Source organism: Mirounga leonina, unplaced genomic scaffold (assembly GCF_011800145.1).
Source record: "Mirounga leonina isolate KUSES-001 unplaced genomic scaffold, KU_Mleo_1.0 Mir_180, whole genome shotgun sequence".
NCBI lineage: Eukaryota > Metazoa > Chordata > Mammalia > Carnivora > Phocidae > Mirounga > Mirounga leonina.
The window spans coordinates 11,809,750-11,830,048 of NW_023270469.1; the positions used below are offsets into that span (position 1 = coordinate 11,809,750).

Genomic DNA, 20,299 nt, shown 5'->3' on the forward strand with positions numbered 1-20,299 from the left:
TCGTCCGTTTGTTGGTGAAGCTCTGTTCTAATGTGGAGCCGGTCCCCTGGGTGAGAAGAACACTGGGGGTGGTGGGGGTGGGCGGGGCGGGGCCAGCCCTGTCTGCCAAGCCGAGCTCCCCGAATGACAACAGACAGCTCCCGGGAACTGTAAGTCACCTCGTTTCGTCACGTGGTCAGATCTGGCTCGCTGTATCCGCCTTGTCGTGTTCGGAATGATTTGGTCTTCTGAGAAGCCAGACCAGCCCAGTGCTTCCAGAGCAGAGCCAATAGAGTGCATAGATGTTGTCGCCTCATTGCGGATTCTTTTTGTCCGTGTCACTGTGGCCCAGGCTGGGGCTTCAACCTACATGACATGCCAGCCCTCTCACGGCACCCTGGCTATCACTTGCACCCCTCCTCTTCACCTTGGAGTACGAAGAGGATGTCCATAGGCTCTGTAGTCAAGAATATCAAGAAAGGCAGTGTTTGGTGAGTACTTAGGAACCTCAGAAAGAGCTAAGAAGCAAAGTTGCTGCAGAACAGGGTCCATGGCTCAAGGTCATCACTCCCCCCGCCCCTAACGGTGAAAAGAAGTGCCGTGTGGCTGTCAGACAGTCTGGGTCCTCCCCGCCCTGCCCTTCACCAGGAAGGGCTCTCCCTGCAACACACAGAGCATTTCTGAAACTCAGCCCCTTTGCCTGTGCATTGGGGTAATGATACCACGCTGGGGGTGAATGCGAGGATCTCATGAGATAATGCATGTAACACATGTATGACACATACACATAATGCACATGAAGTACATAAAGCGCTTTGCAGGCACCTGTCACATAGACATGTGCATCAAGTGGTAGTCATTCGGCTTCTAAGCTAAATTATAATACAGACAGGTGAGGGGGTGAATTTCTGGGTCACATTTCTAAATTTGGCTTCAAGATTATTTGAATTAACCTAGAAGCTGATCAGTATGTTTAAAAAATTTTTTGTTAAATGACTTTGTGAGCTTGGTTAGCCATCAGACCTGTAAGTCAGTCTTCTGTCAAAGATGGAATGCCGCAGGACTGAGGTGGGAGTGCCAGAGTCCTCTGAGGAAGGCCCAGGATAAAGCCCAGGCAGGAGCCGCTCTTATCTAGAGAAGGCCTTTGACGTTTGCCCCAGACCTCCCTGTCTTTGCCTCTGCTCTGGTTGCTCACAGCTCATTCCTCTTCTCCACGTTTGCCTGGTGATCCAGGACAGCAGGGGACCTGCCAGTGTGTGTGACACTTTATTGGTCCTCTGGGTATTGATTATGTGGGGCGGACACTGTTTCTTCTGCTCAAGTCAATATAGGTCTTATAAAAGTAGGGAGTGGTGCTGTTGAAGATAAGGCAGAGCTAATAAAATGTAGACTGGAAGAGAAAACAGGATTAAAAGGCCATCTGCCCAATGAGGACTTCTCAGGCAATGGAAAATCGCGTAACTGGGTTCAGGAACCACTAACAGGCGTGCAGCTTTTAAGCGCCCTGCTTTCCCTGCTTCTCTGAGACTCTTCGCCCCCCACCCAACGATTCCACCAATCTGATTGTGTTTTTCCAGGGCAGATCTCATGACTTCTTTGCTCTGTCTCTGGCTCTTCTCACCTTCCCTCTCTAGTGCCTGTCCCCACACCTCCACTCACTTGCCTTTCCTAGCTCTTGCAGGCAGATTAAAGGGGCCCAACCCCTAGTCCAGGGAACAGGCTGTAGCTCGGGTTCTTACCTTGGCTTAGCATGAGAATCGTCTTGTTGGGGTGGTTTCAGAGTTGGGATGACAAGGCCACTCTTATACAGGGCCGCTGAACCGAGAGTCGCAGAGACTTGTATCTTTAACTCACTGCTCAGGTGCTTCTGATGCACAGCCAGGGTTGGAAATCACTAGACCGTAGCATCAAAGTTCTAGAGATGAGAGCAAGACAGCCAGCTGCTGGCTGAGCCTTTCCAACACATACGTAATTGGAGAGCCAAGTTCAAAACCAGGAATGTCGAGAAGCGCAAGAAGATTTCTCCAGAGAAGTGTGCCCAGTGCCACAGTGTTGACGGAAGCACAAGAACCAAACCTGTAAGGTCTGTTTGGGCAGAGGCAGGTCAGGCCCCAAATTCTCTTACACAGACGCCAGCAACAACAAAGGCATCACCAGGAGGGGCTACTCTGAGGGACTGTGTGGAGAATCCCAAGAGGCATCCCCCTGGAATAAAAGTGGTCTTCGCTGAAACCAAGAAGGGGGGAAAGTCATATTTGATAACATCTCAGAAGAGCTCCCTGTGAGTATTGATTGACCTCTGCCATATATATATTTATAAGACCTTTTCACAAGTACCAAATTTAAATTGATCTCTTATACAAGAATTCAAGTCATAAATGATGGTAAAAATATTCCTGTTACACAGTCCTGATTAAAATAAGTTTGGATTGAGATTAAAAGCTTATGTCATGCTTTTTATGTTTTGATAGTAACTCCAGTTCAGTAAATGCTAACACATCTTTCCCCTTGTAAAGATTGGATAAAATTTGAAGCAGATTGGTCAATATTGGGTTATTTTTGTCCAGTTATTTTAAAGGCAAGTTTGCCATCTTAAAATATGCGCATAAGGAGACGAGGTACCTGGAGAAACTGCAGGCACAGGACCAGATCTGTTCTAAAATCTGTATCTGATACATCCGTTGTCTACATTCTTTGCAGAAAATTTACCAGAACTTTCATTGAATGTCAATAAACTAAACTCTCCAGTGAAGGGACAGAGATTGACACATTGAATTAGAAAACAAAAAACAACTATATACCGGTTAAAAGACACATGTCGAAACAGCGGGATGCAGAATTGGTGACAATAAAAAAGATGGGTGACAGGATAAGCCATGCAGCCACAAACAAGAAGAAAGCTGATAGTAGACAAAACAGACTTGGAGACAAAAGCATGACCAGAAACGAAGAGGCGGTTGCCTCATAATGATGGAAACACTCAGTGCATCTGAGAGATACGACAGCTCATGCTCGGATGTCCCCCTTGGCATTAACCACCAGACTGCACTCATTCCCTGCGACTCAGCAGTCCCACCCCAGCTGTGTTCCCAGCAGAAATTCCGTTGTGCGTTCCCCAAAGACAGGTGTGAGGATTTCAATGATAGTGTTTTCATAATATCCAAACTGGAAACAACTTAAGTATCTATCAATAATGCAACAGGCAAAGTGTGGAGATCGTATTAAATGGTTCATGGATCAGGCAGCATCCCGTCTACCAAGTAGAGGGAAGCTCCAGAGGGCTACAGAAAGGGAAAGGTTTTTATTTTTATTTTTATTTAAAGATTTTATTTATTTATTTGACAGAGACACAGCGAGAGAGGGAACACAAGCAGGGGGTGTGGGAGAGGGAGAAGCAGGCTTCCCGCTGAGCAGGGAGCCCGATGCGGGGCTTGATCCCAGGACCCTGGGATCATGACCTGAGCCGAAGGCAGATGCTTAACGACTGAGCCATCTAGGCGCCCCAGGGAAAGGTTTTTAAAGGCAGGACAAGGAAGTCATAAATAGAAAGATTATTTCAGGTGAGGTCACCTCCGTCTGGGGACAAAAGGGTTTTAGTAGGTGGATTACCTCATCTTCCTTTGGAGGATGAAGAAGGCCCATGTGACATATAACCTTACTGGTGCTGACCAGAGAATTCCTGACTGACCGGTTAAAGGTTACATTCCTAGAGGGTTGAAACTGCAATGAGGTTGGGTATTAAGTCTGGGTTGACTGACTGGGGGCTTTAACCTAAGTGACATCATTTTGGGAATGAACATGGATAATTTCAATAACATAGTAATACCAAGAAGTTCACACAGTGTGATCGCATTTATATAAAGGTCAAAGACAGGCAAAAGCAGTGCATCTGTTGAGTTATTTTGTGAAAGAAGCAAGTCACAGAAGAATTCACAGTATAAGTCTATTTATGTCAAGTTCAAAATTAGGCACAACTAGACCATAATGTTGAGGGCATGCAAACTTCAAAGGCAGGCAAGTTCGCACCTGGCCAGGCTGGCGTTGGTGGGAGAGTTATGCAGGGGCCTCCTCCAGGCTGCCAGCCTTCCGCTTCTTCATCTGGCCATGGCCACGTGAGCACTTGCTTTACGATGGGGCGTTTGCCTTGCCCGTTTTATTCACTTTAAATCTTGTGTGTTACATTTTATGACAAAACTGAATTGAAACTGGGGCTCCCGGGTGGTGCAGTTGGTTAGATGTCCTCCTCTTGATTTCGGCTCAGGTCATGATCTCAGGGTTGTGAGATCAAGCCCCGGGTCAGGCTCCACACTCAGTGGGGAGTCTGCTAGAGATTCTCTCTCCCTCTGCCCCTCCCCACCCCGACTCAGTTGTGTGCGAGCGCGCGCGAGCACACTCTCTCTCTCTTTCAAATTAATCTTTAAAAAAAAAACTGAATTGAAGTTGTATTTAAATCCTGGCTCTGCTACCAACCTGCCATGTGTTCTAGCCCATATCTTCATCTATAAAGTAGAAACTCTTCAGTATACTATACCTCTCTAGTTTATGAGAATTAGGTAGAGGAGATATCTGGTGTGTTTATAAATATAGTGAGTCCTCTGCTCACTCTTCTTTCTTCCATCTGCCGTTACTGACCACACTGTCAGGGGCATTACTGCAAACGGAAAGCTGGGTGCCTTATTCCTTTAAATTCCCTCCTGGTGTCTTCCTGCCAACCCTTCAGGAATACTTTCCACAAAGGTGGCAGATACAGCTTGGGGGTATGTCCTCCCAGCCTCCCTGGCTAGTCCCTCTTCCTTCCCCCAGCTTTTAAACTTGGAAAGTCCCAGGACTGAGCTCTGGGCAGCTGTCTGTCCTCCCATTCCCTGCAGACCACCCCCCGCCCAGGAGAGCTCACTAGTTCCACAGCTTAGGTACCACATTCTGCTGATGACTCCCGGAAAAGCTCTCCCTTGCCCGACCATTCCGCTGAGCTTCAGACTCCCAAATCAGCTGTTGGGTTGACCCCTCCATTTGCATGTCCTAGACACACATCAAACTTAACATGCAAAACCAAATATTTGCCTTTCTTTCCATAAAGTCTTCTTCCTCAGACTTCTCAGAAAATGACACCATCACCATCCACCCAACTGTTAAAAGAAAAACCTAGGAGTCATCCTTGATTTCCTCTTTCAGTTCACATGCAAAAGTCCAGTAGACAGTTCTGTCATAAAATACTTCACTACATGCCCTCTGTCCAGCCCCACTGCCATCCCTCCAGTACAAGCCACAGACATCTGTCATACTCCCTGCTTTTGTCTGTCTGTCCCCTTCCCTCCATTCTCCCCTACAGTAGCTAAAAGGATTTTTTTAATATAAACTATTTTTCCTCTGTTCCCTTCTGGAACACCCCCCCCCCCCCAGGAGCACTTGCAGTCAGTGTTTGACTCCTTACTGGCATTCTAGGCCCTTCCTGAGCTGTCTCCTGCCCACCTCGTGCCCCCTTCTCCCCCGCTCATGATGGCCCAGCTTCTGTAGGGCTCCTCCAGGTCCTCCTCCATGATGGCTCGCTCTTGTCACTCAGCGTTTGACTCAGATGCCACTCTCTAGAGTAGCCCCACCTGAGGAACCGTCAGTCATAGCACTTTGTTGGAGTGAGTCATCGTGTTCTCTTTCATACACGGTGAGCCTCCAACAACAAGGGGCAGGTTCACCACCTGTCCCCAGCACCTAGAAGAGGACCCAGCCCAGAGCAGGTGCCGAGCCCACCTCACTGTCCAAATGCCTGACCCCACTAGCCACCAGTCATGACTTTGTGTTGGAACCTAGTAGGACTAGAATCAGCCCCCCAGAAAAGAAGGGCATGACATCAGGTCCATCAGAATGATGTCTCTGCCCAGGCAGCAGAGTTGGTTAAAACGCCTGTCCCCAAGATGGTCAGTCATCCGCACAGCAAAGGGTCGCAACTCACTCTGAGCCCCGGGCTCCCGGGCTGGCCCAGCGTTTCGCACTGCTCCCTCCAGCCCCGTCCCCGAGCACACGGCTTCCCCAGCAGCGGGCACTGTCAGCTGAGGCGGAGGCCGGCAGGCCTGGAGAAGGGCTTGGGGCACCGTGCCTGAGCGGACTGCAGGCCCGGGCTTGGCTGCCGCTGGCAATCAAATCGAAGGTCAGGGAGTGCCATGATTGGAAACCAGGTGTGCTTGTGACGCAGAGAGGCATGTAGGAGAGCCCAGAGAAAATCAGTTTTTCTCCAAACAGTCTACCTCCATGACCCCCAGGAGTCATGCTTTCAGCACCAGCACAACCTGGTGAGATGGGAGGAAAGCAGGGGAGAAGCTTCATTCAAGTCACCGTTCTTCTACTCTGGGCCTCAAGCGGTTTACAAGTCGCACACTCTTCCACGGGGTGAGGGGGATGCGGGCTTTTGCGACACTGGGCAGCTTGCTTCTCTCGGGCAGAAAAGGGCCTACCTTACTACATCCATCACAGGGCTTTATCTTGAGACAGCCTCCATGGCCCACTGCCTCCTGGTGCTGGGCACTGAGCTGACCCGCATTCCCAGTCATGTTTGTGCGGCACTGCGTGCTTGCTTGGGGGACCAGACGCTGGGAACAGAGTAATAACACAGCTGGAAATGCCCTCAGTCATGTACCGGCGTCACATGTCCCCGCACCTCCCTTTGCTCTTTCCCTGACCAGGGGGGAGGAGGCCTCTCGTGGGCCAATGACCAGGATGGGCCCACCCGTTGGGCCTTCCCACCCTCAAAGACCTCTGACTTTTTGGGTGGATGGCCATCCTTCATTTGCCTGTGGAGTAGGTACCAGCATATTCCCTAGAAGCATTTTCTACCCTTTTCCTCTGTTCTTCCATTTTTCCCTGCCTCCTTTTTGGCCTGGATCTCAAACAGTTGGTACCAGAAAAGTAATTTGGGTCGAAGGATCAAAAAGATGCCAGAACCTGTTGTATCTAACCTGGTTCTGAAAGGAAAAGCTAGAAAATCCCTTAGGTTTTGGTGCTATTAGCATGTTTTACTAATGAAAGTAAAGAGCCGCTTCCTCGAGGGTAAATGGGCCACATAGAGCAATAGTAGCAGGAAGGGATGATGCCCCCACCCACACATACCCCCAGCTTCCCAGGGGACTGCGCCCAATCAGGCTGGGTCCCCAGGAGTGCTGGGCACAGGCCAGAAAGGCACCATTGCACTTGTCAGCTGGTGGTTGTGTTCTGGGACTGTAACCCACTTAAGGTGCCTGAAAACTTGCTGAAGCTCGGTTTAAATAGGCCATCTACCTGGGCCACCTCGGAGGAGGCGGCCTTCCCCACAAACCCTTCCTCCTCCCGGAGCATTTGGTCTCTTGGTCCCTGTTGCAGCTGTCCCGGGGTCTGAGGTTCTGTAGTGAACAGTCAGGTCAGAAATGGGAAGCAAGAACCCCTCAGTGCTCAGCTGTTCTTTGTTTTATTGTTTACAGAGCACTTCTCACAGGCTCACCGCATTGTCAGAGGGCTACTGTAATTTTTATTCCTGTTTTAGAGAAGAAAACTAAGGCACGGAAATTAAGTATCTTGCCCAAAGTGAAACAAATAGTAAATATCAGAGCCCATCTCATCCTCGGCACCTTTCCTGTCTTTCGGGGAGGGGAGTGGTCCATGTCCAGTAGAAGTTTTGTTCCTGGCCAGCTCTTGGCTGGATCCTGTTAGCAGCTACACATGGCTGTGAATGGGGAAGTGAAGTCGCCAGGCCCGCCTTGACGGCCTTTGTCTGGGTCGCCCTTGAGAATTCAGTTGCATTCTGCACATATGCCCCTCTTGGCTGCCTGAATCCTCCCCTTAACCTGAGCTCTGCCTGCACCTGCCTGGGTAGCACCCAGCCTGGCTTCACTCTTGAGAGTCTCACCACGTTGTGCTGGTGCTAAAAGCGTGACTCCTGGGGGTCATGGAGGTAGACGAGGCCCGCTTTAGGGCAAGAAGGTGCATTAAAATGCAGCTGGACCTAGCACTGCTTCCAGGAACCTGCAAGGCCATCCTTCATGCTCTGTGAGCATCCTAATTTAAGTATCACTTCCTCTTTAGAGGAAAATCGAGAAGAAAGACCACAACTGCTCAAAGCCACGTACTTCCTCTTCCTTCCCTCCAGGCACTCTCCGACAAGAGAGCATTGGGTAATGGCTCTCTTGAAACACGTCCTAAATTCCCCTCTAGCCACGGTGCACCCTTTTTTTTCCTGCTGAACTTCAAGGGGCAGTTCGGGCTATCAAAATACTGCTGCCCATCTCAGCCTTCACCCAGGGCTGGTGAAAACTAAGGTGGGGGAGGATGATGGTTGTGGTGTGGCAGAGCCCTTTGGTCGATTTTGGTTAGCAGCCCCTTCTGGAGAATCACGGGCCCCTTGGTGATAGGTGGAAGGTGAGTGTGTTCTGTCACATGTTTGCTTCCCCACCGCAGTCCGCCTTGTCTTCTCTCTTTATCAGAAGGGGGTCCACGGTGTCTGTGGCTTTCCTGTCTGCCGGGGAATCTGAAATTCACATTTAGCCGGGCATCCTGTGTTTCACTCGCTAAATCTGATGGCCTGGCCCCGATGGGCTTGTGTCAAACCTAGGAGCAGACCCTCCTGTTCGTTTCCAGCCATTCTGGCCTCTGGTCGGCGGTGTAGACGCAGCAGCTTAGTTTCTGATCCCTGACCTAGTCGCCGATAATACCCATCAAGAGACCTGACTGCGCTCCCCTCTTGGATCTTGTTGCCCTTGGACCTCCCCAAACGATGGTGACAGCATTAGCTGCCATTTTCTTGAGCGCCTGCTCTGCTAGGCATTTTGTGGACAGTTTCATTTAGTCCACCCAGCAGCCCTCCAGAGTAGGGATGATGATCCATTTTTCTTTCTTCTCTTGGCAGATGAGGAAACAGAATTGGCAAAGTTATGTGGTGTATCCAGAGTCACACAGCTAGCCAGTGGCAGTCAGCGTTTGAACTCAGAGCCACCTCCACCTCTGCGGGGCTAGGGGCCACAGCCTGAGGCCAGCAAGCAGGCCCCGGACTCAGCGAAGGCATATGGGCTCCTGAGCCTGCTAACATAATGACCTAGTGCGGAGATTCAATTATGTCTCCTATTTTCAGTGACAGTTTTGCTCTCTCAGTAGATGAATTAGCAGCAGAGATCCCCTCCCCCGGGCAAGACAAGGCCCGCTTTAGGGCAAGAAGGTGCATTAAAATGCAGCCCTGTCTCATTAAGCTGCCAGCCACTCCTTACCTGCCCACTTCTGCCCTGCGCCTGGGGAACCCGCGTCTGCTGAACCTGGCCCCCGTTAGATCGCCGAGCACCAACCTTTTAAGGGGCCCCGTAGGTGGACTGTGGGTGGCCGTTCTTGCTCTCATTCCCTTAGAGAAACTTCAGGGAGGCCTCTTCTGGCCCCAGGTGGGCAGAGGACACTGGAGAGGAGTAGGGGAAGGAAGGAGGGCGTTGAAGGCAGTGAAATCCCTTTAAAGTGAGCGCTCTGTGTGCCCACTTGAGCTTCACGGCAGCCCGAGAAAGTAGTTTCTACGAAGACCGTTTTGGGCGCCCGGGTGGCTCAATCGGTTAAGTGTCTGCCTTCTGCTCAGGTCATGATCCCGGGGTCTTGGGATTGAGCCCTGCATCGGGCTCCCTGCTTAGCAGGGAATCTGCTTCTCCCCCTGCTCATGCTCTCGCTTGCTCTCGTGCTCTCTCTCAAGTAAGTAAATAAAATCCTAAAAAAAAAAAAAAAAAGACCCTGTTTCTTCCATTTTCAGATGCACCTTTTTTCAGTTTGATGTACTGTAGATATGCAGGATGCATACCTTTCTCTCTCTCACCGTCTCAGCCCACCACTGAGACCAGGAAATACGGCATCACTGTTTTGCTCTTGAGAAAAATGAGGCTCAGGGGTGCCTGGGTGTCTAAGTCGTTAAGCGTCTGCCTTCGGCTCAGGTCATGATCACAGGGTCCTGGGATCGCGCCCCACATCAGGCTCCCTGCTCAGCGGGAAGCCTGCTTCTCCCTCTACCACTCCCCCTGCTTGTGTTCCCTCTCTCCAGTCTCTCTCTCTCTGTCAAATAAATAAATAAAATCTTTAAAAAAAAAAAATGAGGCTCAGAGATGTTGAGTGCTTGACCAATGTGGCCCAGCTGATGTGTAACAGAGCCCCCCACTGAACCTGTGCTTGACTCAGCCTATGTTCTTCTGTCCCTAAAACCTTCTTACAAAACTGCTGCATTGTCCTGGCACCAAGCCCCGGATAGGTGGTTGCTTTCTTTTTTCCATTTTACTTGCAGTGACCTCTGAGCCAGAAGCATCTTGTTTAGACCAAGCGTGAGTGGTTTGGATGTTACTGGGCAAGTCGTGGGTGGTTACTCTGGGTACCAGCTGTGGTAATCTGTTTGTATTTGCTCTAACCCCGGGATCCCACTGGTCAAGTGGACACCTGGGGGGGGGGGCGGTTCACACCTGGGGGGCGGGACAGTGCAGGGGAGATGTTTTTCTCCTACAGGAGTCTGCTGACAAACATTTTATATTTTCTTCTAGGTACATTGAACGGAAGGCTTTTCTAGACCGAGTGGACCACAGGCAGTTTGAAATCGAGCGAGATCTCAGGCTGAGCAAAATGAAACCCTGATGTCATGGTGGGAAATCAATAGCAGCTTAATCCTGTTGACAATGTGAGCTTCTGGTGCGTCTGTGAAATATTTCTGGTGTTTCTCATCAGCTGTTTCCCAGCAAGGTCTTTTTTCCACGTTGAATTTCTGTCTTTGTATCTTGACCTCACGTGGTTTCATCCATTTTACTTTTAAAAGTTTGTCCTTGAAAAAAATAAAAATAAAAGTTGGTCCTACAAGAGGCTGGTGAAGATGAGGACACCACTGGCCTTCCCTTTATCCTGCTGTGAAGGCCACCAGCCAGGCCCGCACGTCCTGGCCTGCCCGAGCTGGTCCCAGGGAATAGCGCGACCAGCCTGGGGCTGAATTTCTGGGGCCCATTCTGGAGTCGGCCTTGCCCCCGAGACTGGGGGAGGGAGGCTCCCGAGGGTGGGTGGAACGCCAAGTCCTTGCAGTTTGGTTCTTGTTCCGCTGCTGCTTCTCTCCTGCTCTCTTCCTCCCTGCTGAACGGGATTCCTACTTAACTGGTAGAAGGTCAGGCTGAAAGTAAGCATGTGTTATTGCTGAATTAGGGATTTTTTTCCCTTCAGCCTTTTTCCTCTTCCCAGAGTTCAAGTCAGTTTAAGATGTGTTCCCACCTCGGTAATTCTGTCAAAGAAAACTCTGAAAGACTCTTTTTTTATACTCCTTAGGAAAATTTAAATTCCAAACTGCATAGTAATAAAGGAGTAAACCCCACAGTTTGCTTTTGGGGTGTGTGTGTCTGGGTGTCCTGAGTAACATGGACAGGTTTAGGGTCATGTAGTGTTCCGAAGACTGGGAGCCAGTCCCTGCCTGGACATGTACCAGCCGTGTGACCTTGACCACAGCTGGGCTTTCGGAGCCTCTGTTTTCTGGTCTGTAAATGGTATGAGGAACACCACTACTTTGTAGGGTTGAGATGAGCTAATGACACACCTGGGGTCCCCCATCCAGTCCTCAAATACATAGTCAGAAGCTCATGGCAACCAATGCCTGATCCTCAACACTACATGGTTATGGGGTCATGGACCTTATTACTCAGAAAGGTAGTTTACTGGCTACATTGGAACACATTGTCTGTTCATATCCACTCTGATAAAGGATTGTAAAAGTGGTAGGAGAGCCCTTCGGGCCAGCATCAGAAAAGGTCGCTGTGAGGCCTCGGTTATGGTCCTACACAGGGATACAAGAGTAACGGGAAAGTCCTTTAAGGTAAGACAAGGCAGCGCTCTGGTTAGGACAAGGACATCCAGACCCGCAGGAGCCACAGCTAGACAGCGTGGCACCCTCTGGGCATCGTCCTCTGTTCACTGCCGCTTGCCTTCCGAGTCCTGAGGGCCTCCAGCCCGCGCTCCCTCCCACGGTTCTTCGTCTCAGGCGTGACGAAGCTGTGACGTCTCAGCGTGAGCCAGCGCCTCGTCTGGGTTGAGAAACGATCTGGAATCCTACCGAATAAATGGTGCTGAGCCCGTCGCAAGTTAGGGTTTTTCTTCTTCAGCAAATCTTCACGCCTTTGAAGCCTTCGAGATGGGGACAGTAGCTGCAAGAGCATGCTGGGTTCTTGGCACAGGTGGGTGTGCTATTCTTGCTTTGCCCAAGGTGTGGAGAGAGAAGTCAGACGAGTCAGGGAGCGCCATAGCGCATTTGCCCTTCAGTTTCTGTTCACGACCCAGCCCTCACACAGGCTTCTCTGCTGAGCCCTGCATTAGATTAAATTTACAGCTGCACAAAGGTGGGAGGGATCCTTTCTGCGGTCTCAACTTAGTGAGTCTTTTCCAGGCGGGTTTGCTGCACACATCTGATCTCCACTCAGTGACTTTTTACACATCCACGCATCTTTTGGAAAGCCTCCCCGTCCCCCCACCCCGTGAAGCGACCTGGTGGCCAGCCTGGCAAAGCCTGCACCGGGCCCCGGTCCTGCGTGGCCACCACCGGCCACCAGGCTTCGGGAGGCGCCAGGCTCTTCAGGGCCCCACTGTCCCCTCCCCATAGACTAGGCAGGCTGCTGCAAGCAGAAATAGTGGGGTTCTTGTACAGCAAAACACCAAAAAAGAAGGGTTTTTTTTTACTATCCAAGCCACACGCAGGCCTTCCTGACATCCTGGAACCGTGTGCCTTGCACCCAGTGGAAAATAAACTCCAAGCAGCCAGTAAAACAGAAAGCCCCTCAAGCCTAGCCCCTTGGGGCAGAATCCAGCAGCTGGCCAAGGAATGCGCAGCTACTGAGACCATTCTTGTTACAGACGCCCTTCCTCCCAGCTTCGTGCATCCTTGCTTCAGTGTTCCCAGACTTTCACAGTTAAAATAGTTTCATTTGCCTTGACTTCAGCTGCCTCCCTCTTCATCTCCATAGAACCTCTTTATTTTTTTAAAAAAGATCTTATTTATTTATTTGACAGAGACACAGCGAGAGAGGGAACACAAGCAGGGGGATTGGGAGAGGGAGAAGCAGGCTTCCCGCTGAGCAGGGACCCCGATGTGGGGCTCGATCCCAGGACCCTGGGGTCATGACCTGAGCCGAAGGCAGACACTTAATGACTGAGCCACCCAGGCACCCCTCCATAGAGCCTCTTTAAACGCCACCTGCATTGGGGCATCTTGCTGGTTCAGTCGGTAGAGCGTGCAGCTCTTCATCTCGGGGGTTCTAAGTTTGAGCCCCAGGCTGGGTGTAGAGATTACTTAAAATCTTAAAAAAAAAAGTCCCTCATACTGAACTAAGTTCATATTGATGAAGCCGCTTCCTCTCGCTAATACACGTGCAGATGTGTATATGTGTGCACGTGTATCATCCTGCAATGAGACTTTTAAAAGCAGCTTCAAAGCTGGCTTTCATGTACGTCTCACTGGCCATTGCTGGATCATCTGACTGCCCCCAGCTGGATGCTGGAAAGCCTGTTGTGGAAGATGGGGGTGGAATTAGGAATAGGTGATTGGTCAGCCAAACAGTGGTCCCCGGAACACTCGATTCTTTGTAATAAACCAATAGGCTTTTCTCCATTTGGTCCTTAAAATTGTCACCAAGGAGTGGGTGGGCTCAGAGAGGAGGAGATGGGTCATGTGTCGATAATTACTGAGTCTGAGTGAGTGAGGAAGACAGCAGATCCTTCACACTATTCTCTCTATTTCTATTTGGATTTGAGTTTTTAATAATGAATTGGTTTTTTTCAGTTGTGCCAGCGAGAGAGAACGGAGCTGTGTATAGGAAAGGACTAAGAGGGGCCCAGCTGTTAAGGGCAGAATGGGCAGCCTCCTAGAGCCCCGCTCCCACCCTGCATGTCTAACGGTGGCCAGGAGCATAGTGGCGGGGACGCTCCCCGCCCCCCCACATCCTGTGCTTGTTTTAACAGCTTGGAGCCCAGTCTTTGCAGATTGTGTGTTGTCCCATCTCCTGGACCCCTCTGTCCCGTGTTTGCTTACTACTCTGGCTCAGTTCCCAGGGACAGGACTCGGGCCTCGGGTCTTCCTCTTGGTTGGCTGTGCTCCTGCCTGAGTCCCGTTCATGCCCTTGGTGGGACCTGCCTGCCCAGCCAGCGTGGCCACCTGTCCCTACCCCTACCTACCTCGCTCTCAAAGGCCTGAGAGCTGCCTCAGTGAACATCTGGCCTTTCCTGGTGGGCCCACTGAGGCCCGGCAGGGTAGTGGGGCTAACAGAGATGTTACTATGTTCAATCGAGAATCTCCTTTTCCATCCGTCCTGTTTGAACCATGGCAGACACCATCTAGCCCACAGTTTTTAAGAATAAGTGGATCGTATTTTATCTAGCTCTTCATATCCACATATAGTGAAAACTCTTCTGCCCAACTCCAGAGGAAATGATTTCCCTTTATCCGGGAGTGGGGAAGTGGAGAGACTGAGTCAGTGCTACGAGGTGGGTGGGCAGGGCACCGCGGCCTTGGGGCCACGGCCTGGTGGGAGTGGCATGGGGACAGCCCAAGGACACCTCCTGGCTGGGCCATTGCGGGCAAGAATCCCTGAAAGTTGTTACCTGGCCCTGCTCTGCCATCAGTCTTTGTCTTCTCCTTGCCCCAGATGGCTGTGTCGGATTTCCAGGGCATCTGATGCCTTCCCAATGCTGAAAAAACTGCCCCGGACAGCATCAGGTCAAAGAATAAAATGATCTTCCTTAGGAGATTCTGCTCACCTATTTCCTGAGGAACACGGTGCTCTCATTATGAGCTCGGCATAAGGTCTCTAGGGAAGAAGGGACGGCGAGGTGAACTCAGTCTTGAGTGAGCTGTGCACCGTGGGAGCCGGAGCGGGGGGCCTGGCTGGGAGCCCTGGCAGGCAAGTGGTGGTGAGGTCCCACAGCCAGCTGCTTCCTCACGGGCCATCTGTCGGATCCTCCTCATTTTTCACCAGAGGAAACTTGCCTGAGGTCAAACTGCGAAGCCACCAGGGATCACACCTACATCTTGTGACTGGAGGGCCTGATGGGGGCGGGGAAGGCAAAACGGAACGGCCTGTCACCCCCTTGGGATCCCGACGCACAGACATGAGTCCGGGGGGACAGAAGCAGCCAGGATGGGGAGATGATTGCAGGTGGAGAGCGGCAAATGGTGCTCCTGGTGCCAAAAGTTCGTGGCAGAAGGACACAGAGGTGTGGGCACACCCCTTCGGCTTCCACTTCTGCCCCTGCCCTGGGGCAGCAGCCCAGCCACTCTCTGCAGCCCGAGACACCCCCAGGCCTTGTTCAGACAGGCCTCTGCTCAAATGTCACTCAGGCATAAGCTCTGCTCCAGAACCAAGTTTCTGTGCTAAGCAAGGTTCACAGGGTTGCCCTCTTTTGGGATGCCGCCTGGTTTCAGGGAGTGTGGGGAGGAGGGACCAGGGGGCCCAGCTGACAGTTCCTTAGAGAATTGAGGTATCATAAATGCTTCTCCCACTGTACCTCCTTCCCTGGTGTGTTCACAGTTCCTCCCTCGGACTTTTCTGTAAAGCCTTTTCTTTGTGCCCTCCTAGGGCAACTTAGATCCCCAAATACTATCAGATGCGATCTTTGTGCACAGGCATGTCGACCACCGCAAGGAAAATGGAATGTGCAAGTCCAGAAGATTCTGCCCTGCTTCCGTGCAGCCTGGAATGGTCCAAACCACAGAGACCCTCTTTCAGGGTCTCCTCTCCATGGTCTGCCAGCCATCGTTCATTGTGTTGTCACCTCAGAAAGCTGATGGGGTAAACTGTGACCTATGCTTAAGTAAGGTACAAGGGGGCGGGGTGGGGTGGGGGCAGGGGAGAAATTAACATTGCCTAAGGAGAGCACCATCCTGGACTGACACATGGGTCGTCCTGCCTCTACCCTTCAGTCCTAACACTGCTGTGATCCAGGTGGAGTCCCTCTGAGTCTCAGATACCTTGTTCAGAAGGTTGCTGAGAATGGTTAATAATCCTGCTCTGCCTACCTCACAGTGTTTTATTAAATGAAGCACACTATCCAAGTGTTAGGTTACTACAATTAAATTGTGCACCTGGCCCCCAGCTTCCCAAGACAACCAGGCTTATGTGAATATAAAGTAGCACTTTGAGGAACAGTTGGGTGATGTCTAATCTGGAACTGCTCTCAGCCCATGACACAGCAACTTTTACTCCTGGGTTGACATCCTGGAGAAGCAGCACAAGGAGGCAGGCTTACTGTGATCATAAAAACCTGGAATCCACCCAGTACCCATCAGGAGAAAAGATCGATTGTGAAATAGTCACACAGGGCAATACAGGACAGCAGTGAGCCGAACGAGGAGGGCAGCGTGCATGAGCACAGATGAGCCTCGTAAGCAGCATTGATGCAAAAAGCAAGCAGCAAAAGTCCTAACGTAGGATCCCAGTTATACAAGCTCAAAAACGTGAACATGGAGGTAATCGTTGCCCAACACTGCCCACTGCACTAAATACCACTGAATTTTACACTTTAAGATGGTGGGGTTTATGTTACATGACTCTCACCTCAAAAAAATGCTTTAACTTGCAAAAGATATTACACCTTGGTTCAGAATATAGGAAGGGTATATAATCATATATATAATATATAAATATAATTATATATAATGAATGGGTGATAGACACTAAACTCAGCATAGCGGTTACCTCTCACAGGATAGGGAAGTTTCTATGATCAGAGAAAAGGAGCTTCGTTTACAGATGTGGTTTTATATCTTAAATTGGGAGGTGAGGACACATATTTCTTACATTATTCATTATGCCTTTATTTTCTGAAGTACTTCAAGATAATTATTTTAAAAAGAAAGATAAGCTCACATTTAGACTTCCCCTGTCCGTCTTACAGAGAGGTGTCCAAGGGATGGGCACCACAGGGATGCAGGGGTTGCCATGGTGATGCAGCTTGCTGGGTTCCAGAATGATCTTCCTAAATGGCTCCTGGAACATTTCCCCAGGTGAGAGACTCATTCAGGTAAACTACCAGGTGCCCCCAACTGCCGTTTCTCTGAAAAGCAGGTTGGGTGGCTGGGAAGCTGAGGGGTCTGTGCTAGGCCATGTACCCCCTCCCAGCGAGGCCAATGCCCCCTTGCCCACATGGCCTTGACCAGTTGCACAGAGACAGGACACAAACAGGCCATATGTTGGAAAGATGTTGCGGCGAGCGTCGACTTGTTAGATGCAAATAAATGGTCCCTGACCCAGATAAACGAGCTTCAAATTTGAAGACACCAAAAGGAATTACAATGTGTGGGTTTTCTAGTAGAAGTTATGGAGCTGCCCATCTTCAAACTGTGCCCAGCATCCTGAGCTGTCCCCAGGGCCCTTGGGCCCCAGCTGTGACATGGGGCTGCTGTGGGTGCCTCAGAGGGAGCGGTGGCCAGAGTCCTCAGGGTGTGGAGGGTTGCTGCCCAGCTGCTCTGCTCTCTTCAGCCTTCCCTCTTCCACCCTAACATCTTTGCATTATAACCTAAGCCCATCTGTGTTTGAGGCACTGGGACTGACAAGTGGAAGACATTTTTAAGTCTGGAAGCTCTTTGGGGCCTGGAGAACGCCATCTGGGGTAGGGTGGACCCTCTGGGTCCTGGTCGCCTCATCAAGATTGCTCCGTCTTTACTGTTGTCTCAAGCCGGACCCCACAGTTCGGTTACGCTCTACCGTTGAGCTCCATTATGGGACCTTTGAATTTGAGGTTGGGGTCCTGAGACACAGGGAGGGGATTCTCCCCGTTCTCAGTCACCTACCCCCCAGCCCTCCTGCACCAACAGTGTCTGGCATGACCTGTGTGTGCCCCCGGCACTGCGGTGGACAACAAGCTGGAAATGACGAGAAGCAGCATCGTTGCGGAGGCCTCTGTTGTCTTGGCAATGCAAGTGGTGTTTTCCACAAAACTGCAAATAGCCCACATGGTATAAGAAAAAAAAATAGTTTTTGTGCAGTTCTGGGTTCCTAAAACCCTTGGGATTTGTACGCTTCAGGATGGGGCCTGGTCACCAGCAACACCGCCCCTGTAGCTGGAGGGTTTAAACTTACAGTCCGGTCCCTGGACCTCTGGGGAGGGAGGGGAGGCCGGGGAGGGAGTCCGATCAGGCCAGTGATTTAAGCAATTGTGCCTACGTAATGAGATCTTGATAAAAATACCTCACCAACAAAGTTTGGGGAGCTTCTGAGTTGGGGGAGCACATCCACGTGCCGGGAGGGTGGCACACCCCAATTCCATGGGCACAGAGACTCTTGCACGGTACCCTTCTGCACCCGTCTTCGTCTGGCTGTTCATTTGCATCCTTTATAACAGACAGCAATCATAAATAGGGCACTTTCCTGGGCCCTCGAGTTCTAGCAAATGATCAAAGCTGTTGGCGGCGGTCATGGACTGAGCAGAAGGGTGCGCAGTCTGAGCGCCCCATTTGCGGCTGGTGTCTGAGGTGGGGACAGTCTTGTGTGACTGCACCTCTTACCTGCGGGAGGTCTGCACTGACTCTCGGTACTTGGTGACAGAGTTGAATTGCTGGACCTCCAGGTGGTGTCAGAGAACCCCGCTTTTGTCTCTTCCCTTAACACCAAACACCTGCCACAGGAGACCAAGAGACGGTCTAGTGGAGTGACCTGCTTGGGTACATGGCTTGGCCCCTCGCCTCCCCTTCCCCCCATTTCTGTATCTATAAATCAAAGGGGAGGGATTACATAATCCCGGGGGGGCAGGAATCTCAATTCTCACAAGCAGCCAGGTGATGCTTATGCACCCTGAAGTGTGAGAACAACTGCGCATCGCCTCCCTACTCATTAAAAATAAAAAAGCCTCCAGCTATGTATTTAGGAAAATTCCATCTTCCTTTAATCCTGCCACTTCAAATAATTCAAACTCCTAAATTCCTGATGCATCAGCAAACCGTAATGAGTACGCGCCCGGGTTCCTTCCCTGCTGTCTGCCGAGACCCACCTGCAGGAACTGTCTCCGACTTTGAGAAGTCTTCAGAGGCCCAGGAGAGAGCTTAGGCAGGAAGCCCCTTAACGTTAAGCAGTCACTGGGAGAAGCAGCTGAAGGAAGGCCTGGGGAAGCAAGCAAGAAATTCAGACGACAAAATCCACCCAAGTCCCAGCAAACACAGCTGAAGACCCAGCACCGCACTGCCAGGTTGGCAACAGATGGGGGCCCCACGTGTGCGTGCGCGCACACACACACACGTGCTCACACCCGCTAAGCGGGGTTTGTAATGTGTCAGCAGGTTGCCCTGCAGCTTGGAGAAGCCCCAAGCCACCAGGGGTACAACACGCCTGTCAAAACAAGCCCCGCTCCCACCAGCCCCGCCCACACCGGGCCTTCCTGCCAACGTGAACTTTGCTGCTCCAGGCTTCTCCTCTCTCTTCTCCCTTCCTCTGATGATAGAAGGAAACCGTTCGTTGTTGGAAAATCTGGAAGCAGAAAAATCAAACAGAATTCAGATCTCTCATCATCTTACTAATAGAGCAAACTGCTACATTTCGGGATACCTTCAGACTTCTCCCACACATGTTTTTAGGTAGTTTTTCATAAGGCCGTTGGAATTATACTCGTACCTGTGCAGCTCTGACCACATACGGCTATTTAAAAAAAAAAAAAATTTTTTTTTTTGAGTAGACTCCCCACCCAAAGTGGGGCTTGAACTCACAACCCTGAGATCAAGAGTCATATGCTCTCCCGACTGAACCAGGTAGGTGCCCCTAAATTTAAATTTTAAATTCATGAGAATTCAAAATCCAAAAGAAAAAGAAAAGAATTCAAAATTCAGTTTCTCAGTCACATCAAAGATTTCCAAGTACTCAGTAGTGACATGTGACTACTGGCTACAATCGTGGACGGTGCAGACATCCAAGATTTCCATCATCATAGAACTGTATTGGACTGAACTGCCCTGTGATATATGCCACGAGCATTTCCCCATTGATTCAAACAGACCTTTTATTTTTTTAAGATTTTATTTATTTGAGAGAGTGAGAGTTGGGGAAGGAGCAGAGGGAGAGGGACAAGCAGACTCCGCACTAAGCATGGAGCCCAATGAGGGGCTCAATCTCAGGACCCCGAGATCATGACCTGAGCCAAAATCAAGGGTCGGATGCTCAACCGACTGAGCCGACCAGGTGCCCCCCAAACGTTCTTTGAGAAAACAGTTTTAACGGCTCTAGGATATGCCATCACGTGGTTGTACCATAATTTATTATACTGGTCTTCCACCATTGGTCACTGAGGTTACCTGCTTTCTGTTATTAAAAATAATGCCGCGATGGGGCGCCTGGGTGGCTCAGTCGGT

General features: G+C 50.6%; 1 protein-coding gene and 1 long non-coding RNA gene across 2 annotated transcripts in view; one reads left to right on the top strand and one right to left on the bottom strand.

The window, feature by feature from the left end:
* CFDP1 (craniofacial development protein 1) overlaps window positions 1-11,301 on the top strand; it is a 122,678-nt gene extending 111,377 nt beyond the window's left edge. Inside the window, exon 7 of the mRNA XM_035024767.1 lies at window positions 10,491-11,301. Within this exon, the coding sequence (XP_034880658.1) occupies window positions 10,491-10,581 (91 nt within the window). The 3' untranslated portion in view covers window positions 10,582-11,301. The remainder of the gene's footprint in view (window positions 1-10,490) is intronic.
* LOC118023566 lies at window positions 162-19,317 on the bottom strand. Its single transcript, XR_004682845.1, has 4 exons — window positions 18,952-19,317; window positions 18,470-18,579; window positions 1,719-1,894; window positions 162-436 (listed from the first exon to the last, which is right to left on the bottom strand). It is a non-coding gene; the product is annotated as an uncharacterized LOC118023566 (long non-coding RNA).
* Window positions 19,318-20,299: the final 982 nt, after the last annotated feature.